This window comes from Lathyrus oleraceus, chromosome 2, assembly GCF_024323335.1.
Source record: "Lathyrus oleraceus cultivar Zhongwan6 chromosome 2, CAAS_Psat_ZW6_1.0, whole genome shotgun sequence".
In the NCBI taxonomy this organism is placed as follows: Eukaryota; Viridiplantae; Streptophyta; class Magnoliopsida; order Fabales; family Fabaceae; genus Lathyrus; species Lathyrus oleraceus.
The window spans coordinates 279,144,030-279,153,551 of NC_066580.1; the positions used below are offsets into that span (position 1 = coordinate 279,144,030).

The window sequence follows — 9,522 nt, forward strand, 5'->3', positions numbered from 1 at the left end:
TCCCTTATTTGTGATTGTTGCATTCATGCATTCATGCGCATCATAACTTTCATCGCACAAAAATTTCAAGGAACTGAGGTGTTATTTGCCAATATTTTCAGGCCATGGATTGTGGACGAAGGAACACTAAGAAGTACAGTTTCAGATGTCCCGACTTGAAAGAGTTAAGGAAGCTAGCATCTTTTGTATTATATCCCTTGGACTTCAAGCTACGTCATAGGAAGCTTCTGTCTATCTTATTTATTGATATGGTTGAAGCACTTTTGAGTGTATTTGTGCAGTTCTATGATCCTCTCTACCGTTGCTTCACTTTTCCGGATTATCAACTTGTGCCTACGTTGGAAAAGTATGCCCATCTTTTGATAATACCAATTTCTAACAAAGTGCCTTTTAGTGGATTGGAAGAGATTCCCATATCTCATCTTATTGCTGAAGCTCTTCACTTGAAGATGTCTGAGATAGAGTCTCATTGGGTTGCCTTCTTATTTCGCACTTGCCTCAAACACCTGCTTTTGTGGAGAACAAACAATGTCTACGGTGGTCTCAGAGACTTATCTCTCTCACTAATGATGATATAGTTTGGTATAATCCTTCTTTGAGCAGTTTGGAGATTATTAATAGTTGTGGTGAATTCTCTAATGTGCCTTTCATTGGTACGCAAAGAGGAATTAACTATAACCCTGCTTTGTCTCGTCGTCAACTTGGGTTCCCCTTGAGAGACAAACCTAATAACACTTTGTTAGAACGTCTTTTCTATCTAGAGGGTAAAGATCCCCAACATTTGAAGCAGAAGATTGTGCATGCTTGGCATAATGTGCATAGGAAAGGAAGATCCGAGCTTAGTCCATGCAACTGTGTAGCTTTGGAAGCTTATGCTCTTTGGGTGAAGAAAATAGCTTTGGAATTGAAGATGCCTTATCCTTATGAGAAACCTATGTCTATGGTTGTGGTTGAGCCATTAACTCTCCCTAATCAGGATGTGGAGGAGTTGGAAGACGCACTCGCCAAGATGAAATAAGAGAAAGATATGCGGGAAGAGCGTTTCCATGCTTTGAGCAAAAAGCATGAAGAGTTGCAGCCTGAGTCTAAGGACAAAGATGCACTTATTGAGCTACTTGAAGACCGAGTGACAAAGAGACAGAGAGAGCCGAGGGTTTCATCTTCCTCTAGTATGCCTCAGCCTTCTGTTGCTTGGAAGAAAATGGTTGATCAGCTTGTCCTCGAGAAGACTCAGATGAAGGCTTATTTTGAGACCGAGATCCGATGCATTCGAAGGAAGTATGCGCCTACAGCCAGATCTTCTGACATTGTTGCTAGGGATCCGTAGGATGACTAGTCTCCTTTTCTCTTGTATTTTTCATTTGGTTTCTGAATTTGTACTCAGTGTAATCCTTCCAATTATATAAATAAAAGAGATTTTTATGATCATATCAAATTATTGCAATTATTGTTAAAAGTATATATTTGCAAATAATATAGTAAGTTCCTTGAAAATAAAAATAATCAAGCATTGCATTTCATGCATCATTTGCATAAGCAGGTTTCTCTTTCGCCAGATGTCTCATTGGTGTTTCTTATGTACTTCAGCCAAGCTGACTCATCGATACAATACTCGCGCCAATCACTCCATAATTATGGAACATCTTGAGCAAAAGAATAGAGACTTGAAAGAGGAGATCGCCCCCCTGACTGCCATGATGGAGTCAGTCTTAACTGCTCAGAGTCAGTCTTCTCCAACACCCGCAACTCCTCCTCCTAAAAGGACTGTCATTTACGAGGTGGCTACCTCTACCATTCCTGCAATTGCTGCTCACTTTGCACCCAACATGTCTGCCGGATTCCCGTGGGAGAGTTCCGCCAAACTTCGTACTTGAAGGTTTTGCACCTACCTTTGCTTCCATGCTGACATCTAGCCCGGTCATGTCTGTGTCGCTGCCTGTTGTGCATACCCTTCCTCGTGTAGAAGAAACCACTCATCATTCCGAGCCGTCTGAGGGTCTGGATGTGTATGAGAAGATGGATGAGATGAAGGATCAATTCCTTGAGCTGCGTAAGGAGTTGAAAACTTTGAGGGATAAAAGCTTGTTTAGGAAGAGTGTTGCAGAACTGTGTTTGGTCCAAAAATGTGAAGATTCAAGCAGATAACGATCAACAGTTGATCCATTATTTTTAAGACAGTCTGATCGGTGCCGCTCTGAGGTGGTACATGGGGTTGGATAGTGCGAGAATCCGCACGTTCAATGATTTGGGCGAAGCATTTGTGAAGCAATATAAATATAATGTTGATATGGCTCCCGATAGAGATCAGTTGAGATCATTGTCTCAGAAGGACAAGGAGACATTCTAGGAGTATGCGTAGAGATGAAGAGAGCTTGCTGCTCAGATCACCCCTCCTTTAGAGGAGAATGAGATGACTAAGATTTTTCCGAAGACCCTGAGCTCATTTTATTATGAGCGGATGATGGCCAGTGCCCCAGTGACTTTACCGAAATGGTAAACATGTGGATGAGGCTAGAAGAAGGTGTCAGAGAAGGACGATTGTCTAGAGTGGAGGTGTCAACCATCAAGAGGTATGGCAATAGTTTCAGCAAGAAGAAAGAGAACAAGACGCAGTTTTAGTTGGGAGGCAAAGGAGGCCTCAGATAAGATGAAATAAACTACCCCGTCAACATCATCATCAAGTATCTTCAGTTATTCCTGTGTTTTCTGCAAATCAATCAGCACCAGTCCAGCAACAACAACGTTAATAACAACAACCTCAATAACGAACAAACACCTACAACAACAACAATACCAACAATCATCAGCAACAAACTTTTGAGAGGAAGAAGGTCTCTTTCGACCCAATTCCGATGACATATGCAGAACTATATCCCTCTTTGGTTCTCAAGAACCTATTACAACCAAGAAATCCTCCGTAAACCCCTAAACCACTTCCCTGGTGGTACAAACCAGAACTCCGTTGTGCTTTCCATCAAGGAGCTCCTGGACATGACATAGAGAATTGCTACCCTCTCAAATATAAAGTTCAGAATCTATTAAAGAGTGGAATGGTGTCCTTTTAGGACTGAGCGCCGAATGTTAAAGCTAACACTAGTGCAGAAAGACGATTTTACACCCGTTTTTTATACATATTACACCCGTTATGATAGGGTGTAAATTCAAAGGGTGAGATATGTATGAAGAATTTACACCCGTTTTAAAACGGGTGTAAAAAGAGAATATATTACACCCTATTTTAGATTTAAAAAAAGGGTGTAATTGGTAGATATATACATTAAATTTTAAGACATTTACACCCTGTTTAATATAAAACGGGTGTAACTTGTCACCTATTACACCCTGTTTTAGATAAAAAAAGGTGTAATTGGTAGATATATACATTGAATTTTAGGACATTTACACCCTATTTAATATAAAACGGGTGTAAATTGTCACCTACATACATTGAAGTTAAACGAATTTACACCCTATTATAATTCAAACGGGTGTAAAATGACAAATATTTACACCCTATTTTTGATATATCAAATGTAAAATATCTTATAATTACATTTAATTTTAACACATTTACACCCTATTTTGTGTATGAAGGGTGTAAAATATCTCAATTTTTTAAAAATATTTTATTTGAAATTTCATTAAACCAAATATTTTTATATATTCCTGGATATTCAATAAAAAACAAAAATAACCAAAACAAACATTTCTCTAATCTTTAGAATCTTGCACCAAGTCATACATCAACAAAAATTGTATTCATGTAAGAAAAAAATTCAACCACTTTGTTCATGTAACTTGTACCAATAAATCATTCATGGAACAAAAATATATCTATATATAAGTTTTTTTTAATCGCTTCTGTTTTGTCATTAAATCTTTCTTTTCCTGGTTCTCTTGCTCTTCAACCTTTTGCAAAAAGAATTGAGCCCAAAGTTGTCGGATGTGATCAATTGACTCTTTTTCATATGATGAGGTGTCTGTGAATATCTGCAAGTTCAAACATATAATAAATTAAACAACTACATGTTAAAACAATAATTTACATGTTTTTCATTAAATATATGTAATATAAAATACCTCATTGAATCTTTCAACAATACAAGCATCAATAATGTCAAACATATTTTTCATGACATAATATCCACATGCCCATCCGTTATCTTGTTGATGCCCCTGCATATAAACTCCTAGTTACATTAAAGCCACCAAAAACAACAACATCACAAACTTTTTTCCTTTTTCACAAAATTTGTACCAACACTAACTTTCTTCACTCGACATAGAAACACATACAATTTTAGTTGGTTCAGAGCATGTACAACTATAATTTTATCACCATAAGTGCAATTCAGTAATAAATATACTACATGTTTATAATGATAACTTACAAATATATCACTTGCAATTATAAAATCGGAATTTTCTTTTTCTTTATCTCATTTATAATAATATAAATAATCAAGATATATGGGCATTTAATACCTCTTTATAAATGGTATCTTTCAAGAACTAAAAAATCAAGCCAACACACCAGTATTCCAAGAAACGACAATATAGTAAAACAAATCTTACCATAATATTCTTCCAATTAGGCTTCTTCTTCTTAATACCTCTTAATAAATGATAACCTTCTAGAGCTCTGATAAAAGAGTTGTCAACGAAGTAAGTTATAAATATAAAGACTATGTGTACAAAAATTTAGTATAAATGATATCTCTCTATTTAGGCTTCTTACCCCTCCAATATGACCTTAATATTTTTCTTAGGAGATCTGTTTAATGAACAAAACCAAAAAATAATATTATCTTCAGGACAAATGACAAACAATTGCCAGTGATTGCTGTAAATTTACAAAAAAAAAGTGTTAGAATCAATAAAATTTAAATATTACAAAATAACATATGAAAAACGATAAAACCTTGAAGGAAACATGTACTTACCTATTTAGCAATGGTCCTAAATAACATTTTTTTGGCTCTCCATCCAACTTATTTTGTATGTATGTTTGAATAACTTCGGCCGGTTTTGTGTGAACTAGTATCCTATTTGGATCGAGAAACCCAAATAGTTTGTTGAAATTCTTGGAGATACACATGCGATGTAGATATCTAAATTTTTGAAACAAATATTAATTATATTTGATACATAAAAAAATAACTAACAATAGAATATGATACTTACGTGCACCATAAAGACAAGATAGATGTGGATAGCCATTTAATACCGGAAGTTAATTCATTAAGATCCACCCTATCAATAAAAACTGAGAGTTCACTTGTTTCATGATCCAAATCTAGAGAGAATGAATTTTCCTTGAGATTGTTAATCTTTTTGAGGTAATCTTCAGAAGCATCCATTTTTTTAGTTAAATCTTCAGTAGTCATAACCTTTGAGCAACTTCCGTTAGTGCTCGTACCCACAGATTCTACATGCTGTATCAAGTGAACATTAATTAAATTAATTTTTTTCTAATTTTAGTAGATTAATTGTATCCAGTTACGCATACCTCTTTTATAAACATCTCTTTAGGCCTCTCGGAGCGGAGCTCCAATTGCATCTGTTGTAGGAGTTTCATTCCTTGTTGGATTTGAGCTCTCTCCTCTTGCATCTCTTTTTGCATTTGTTGTTGGAGCTCTGTTCTTTGTTGTTGGAGATGTTTTTGTAATTTATGTTGGAAATCTATATTCATTTTTTGCTCCAAGGCTTGAAGGTGGGCTAGAAGGTCATCTTGAGAGACACCTCCTAAGGTGGAGCGTGAACTTTTTCCATAGAATTTCTTAAAGCCCACACCCCTAGGAGCAGTGCGGATCCGACCAGGGTGTTCATTTATTCCAAGGGCAACAGTCAAGATATCGTCACGCCCTTCAAAGACAATAGTACCTTGTGTATTTTTTTCCACTAACTCTCCCTAAAACATTTAGATACATATAAAAATGATGTAAAATGATTACTAAGTTATGAATGAAATTTAAATTTATCAATAAATCTTTTATTACTTACAATCTTAGATGCTACTAAGTTTGTTGCCTCAGATGTAAAATTTCCCGATGGCTTCTGTCGAGCCATCAACCATGCCTCATATCGCTTTAGTTCGGGAGGGTCAACCATCAAACTTTCATCACCTTTGGCCTCTTCAATCACTTTTTTCCTCCTCTCTTCCATTACGGTGGCCCTAAGTTTTTCATAACCACCACGAGACAAAATATGAGGGTGGATATTCTTTGATGCATGTGTCTTTCCTTTTAGCCTTTTCTCCTATTACAAATAAATCACATTAAACTAAACGTCAAAAACCAAATCAATTTAGATAACATAAAAATAAATCTACAAATTTAACTAACTTGAAAATCTTCTTTTTGTCGAGTCTGGACAAACAAATCCCAATCTTCTTCTTTGATAAATTTATACTTTTCAAATGGAGTTGTATTTCCATGCTTATCTCCTTTCCCAAATATATAGACATTTGAGAGCAATGTCTTAAATTGCTTCAATCGTTCCCCCATATAAACAAACCAATGCTTCCTAAATTCTTTATCAGTGGGGCAAGTGAACTTACACTTCAAAACATAAGGAGTGTTAGTAATTGAAGCAATTATAGATAATAACTTTAAAATAATTAATTAAAAATGCATACCGTGATATCGTCCCATATCACGTCCTTCAACTTATCGCTTATCTTTTTCCATTGCTTTTCATTTATACTAACCTTGCTACGTGCAATGAATGACAAATAACTTTTAAACTTTGCAGCATACTGACCAATGGGTTGGAAGGTATCAGGATCAAAATCAATTTGGTATTTTTCACCATCAGGAAGTTTGGCAATGAAACGTAGCAATGCTGTGACACCTCTATGCAAAATATGAACCAACAGTTACCTATGCAGCATACTAACCAATGCAGAATATGAACCAACAGTTACCTATGCAAATGCAGAGACCATATGGCATGCATCCTGTTCAACAACAACCTATGTTTGGCTTTCCTCCTAACCAACTGCCTCCTCATCCTATGGTCCCTCAAAATCCAACGTTTTCTGGAAATTCTCAGTTTGGTGTTGTGCCTGGAAATCAAGTCAGGCCACCGATTGCCCCAAATCCGGCAGCCGGGAACCCAAATGGTTTTGTATCAGGTCCTTTTCCATCTCAGCAGTTACAAGGGAATACTTCTGTGCCACATAATACAAACAATGCTCAAAGTTCTGCATTTAGGAATTCACATTCACAGGTATTTTGAAACTGAATGTGTTTGTCTTTTCATTGCAGTGTTCTCAAATAGCGCGTTATAGCATTGTCGCGAAGTGAAGTTTTAACTAACCACAGTCGTTTAGTGATACATGATTTACTTTAGTACAAAGTGTTGTCAAATAGTGGTTATAGCCAGTGTCGTCTTAAACTTTCGGAGGCCCTGTGTAGCTTAGCCAGAATTTAACTCTAACAAATAGAGCCCTATTTTGCCAAGGTTTAGCAGTGATAAACATTTTATGCGACCCTATTTAGTCACGGGTGAACCTGCCTTGCACGCTCTCAAGTATGATCCTGACTATATTAGGGCCTTAGCACTAGTGTAGCAAAATTTGAAGTTGAATATACTTCTACTTTCTGTGATCAGCTATTGACAACATTGCTTTAATGTGTATTAGTCATGTTTATCAATTTGCTAAGGATTTAGTTTAATGCAAATCTGAATTGTCGCTGCAGGAAAATCCTAATAGCAATGTCAACACTAATTTTGCAAACTCTAACTGGAAAGGATCGCCAAACAATAACTTCAAAGGAAACAGGAGAGCAGGGTTTTCAAAAAGATCGTAAGGGTAGAGGTTTGAACTCTTCTACTTTGTATCGAGATGAAAACAATTTTCTGCTGTTAGACTAATGCTTGTGAGAAAAAAACAGGTCCCAACAATGAGAGAGCAGGAACTTTTGGTTTAAATTCTGAGGAACATCAGCAGCAACCACAAAGGTAGCTTTAACATTGTCCGACTTTCCAATAATATCTTACCAATCTTTTACTTCCTATCACTGCCTCTCACTCACCAATCATCCACCAAAATCTAATTTTCGTTACTTCTATAAGTTACAAGGTGAATCGGCAATAACTGATTCTCAAAAGTTCTGTTAATTGGTTCACAAGTTCCAATTCACGATTTTGGTTCCGAACTTAAATTTTAAATAACCATCCAAATGGAACAGAAACCTCATTTGTGGTGCTGGTTTTAGTAATCATGTATTATTTCCTCATCAGGGTTTAGTTCGATCTTTGCACCGATAATATCATAACACTTACGCTTTTATTATTTGTCCTTCTAATCATTAGATCCTATTCTGCGACTTATTCTGAGCAAGAAATTCTACGATGGCGTGACGCACGGAGGAAGAATCACCCTTCCAGAGAAAAAAATGAGAAGGTTTCAAACAATCTACTCTATCTGCTTGTGTTTATTAAAATGTTATTGACTAATTAATAATAACCAAATTACTACTTGCAGACGCAGAGTGAACAATCGAAAGACTCCAAGTGCATTGATAGAGAGGTTTTACAAAGAGAGGTATACTTATTGATAGAGAGGTTTTGCGATACGCTAGTTTGTTCAAAATATTGTCGGATAGCCACTATAGCATTATTGCATAACAAAGTTTGAATAAACGGCTATTTTCTGCGTTTCGCAGTCGACAACACTGCATAGTTTTGCAGATCTCGAACTTAGCATATATTTTTGTCATTGCAGCTCAAAGAGGTTTTAGCAAAGCAAGCTGAGTTGGGAGTTGAAGTTGCCGAAATACCTTCATACTATCTGAAGAATGCTGCAAATCAAGGCCTTCAGAGTGAAGAGAATGAAACCCCATTTACCAACAAAATAAAATTCAAAAACAAGGCAAGAAGGAATCCAAACAAAAGGCGTCGGAACGGTAAGAAGCAGAAGCTGGCTGACAAAGATTTTTTAGAAAACAAGAAGAAGCCAACTTTATTACAGAAACTCTTGAGTGCAGATATAGTGAGGGATCAAAGCTACCTGTTTCAGGTTTTCAGGTTCATGACAGCGAATTCGTTCTTGAAGGATTATCCTGATAAGCCTCTGGTATATCCACCAGTTTTGGTAAAAGAAATGGGGTCTGAAGTTTATGATGGAAAAAAACATTTGCATGGCGGAAAAGATGTTGTTGAAGATGGTACCAAGGGAATAGTTGAAACACAACTTGTTGGGAAACAAGTTTATTACTAGAACAGATCAAAGAAGTATGAAAATCCTGATGGATCAATCACTGCAAACTTCTGAACAACAGACGTGGTTACAGAAATTTCTGGGGTACGATTTCAAGATTGAATATAGACCAAATAGCTTACCAAATAGCTTACCATATGCAGACTCATGAACATAAAGAACAGGCATGCTCTGTTAAGCAGGCTTGCGACAAATCCAACAATCCTAATATAAAAGAACAGGCAGGCTCTGTTAAGCATGCCAGCAAATTCCAATGAAAATCCCATCTTGGAATTGTCGTTGGGCTTGGGAACTCG

The 9,522-nt window shown here is 36.4% G+C and overlaps 2 protein-coding genes across 2 annotated transcripts; one reads left to right on the forward strand and one right to left on the reverse strand.

The window, feature by feature from the left end:
• Positions 1-3,765: 3,765 nt before the first annotated feature.
• Positions 3,766-6,868, reverse strand: LOC127119149 (uncharacterized). The gene is made up of 10 exons (XM_051049337.1): positions 6,638-6,868; positions 6,345-6,560; positions 6,004-6,258; positions 5,510-5,911; positions 5,185-5,435; positions 4,944-5,111; positions 4,739-4,843; positions 4,576-4,642; positions 4,081-4,176; positions 3,766-3,990 (listed from the first exon to the last, which is right to left on the reverse strand). Exons 2-10 carry the CDS (start codon positions 6,504-6,506, stop codon positions 3,835-3,837), a joined length of 1,662 nt encoding a protein of 553 aa, XP_050905294.1. The 5' UTR covers positions 6,507-6,560; positions 6,638-6,868; the 3' UTR covers positions 3,766-3,834.
• Positions 6,869-6,900: 32 nt separating this feature from the next.
• LOC127122901 (uncharacterized) lies at positions 6,901-9,226 on the forward strand. Its single transcript, XM_051053176.1, has 6 exons — positions 6,901-7,230; positions 7,704-7,790; positions 7,874-7,965; positions 8,320-8,410; positions 8,492-8,551; positions 8,732-9,226. The coding sequence occupies exons 1-6, from the start codon at positions 6,901-6,903 to the stop codon at positions 9,224-9,226; spliced, it is 1,155 nt and encodes a 384-aa protein (XP_050909133.1).
• Positions 9,227-9,522: the final 296 nt, after the last annotated feature.

What these genes read in the sequence shown, in the direction of transcription:
- LOC127119149 (XM_051049337.1), bottom strand. Translation starts at nt 6,506, where the DNA reads ATGGGGGAACGATTGAAGCAATTTAAGACATTGCTCTCAAATGTCTAT. An exon ending in AAGAGATGTTTATAAAAGAG is followed by an intron (nt 5,436 to 5,509) that starts GTATGCGTAACT and finishes CACTTGATACAG; the next exon opens with CATGTAGAATCTGTGGGTAC. An exon ending in ATTAAGGTCATATTGGAGGG is followed by an intron (nt 4,643 to 4,738) that starts GTAAGAAGCCTA and finishes CTCTTTTATCAG; the next exon opens with AGCTCTAGAAGGTTATCATT.
- LOC127122901 (XM_051053176.1), top strand. Translation starts at nt 6,901, where the DNA reads ATGCAGAATATGAACCAACAGTTACCTATGCAAATGCAGAGACCATAT. An exon ending in TTAGGAATTCACATTCACAG is followed by an intron (nt 7,231 to 7,703) that starts GTATTTTGAAAC and finishes TTGTCGCTGCAG; the next exon opens with GAAAATCCTAATAGCAATGT. An exon ending in GAGAGGTTTTACAAAGAGAG is followed by an intron (nt 8,552 to 8,731) that starts GTATACTTATTG and finishes TTGTCATTGCAG; the next exon opens with CTCAAAGAGGTTTTAGCAAA.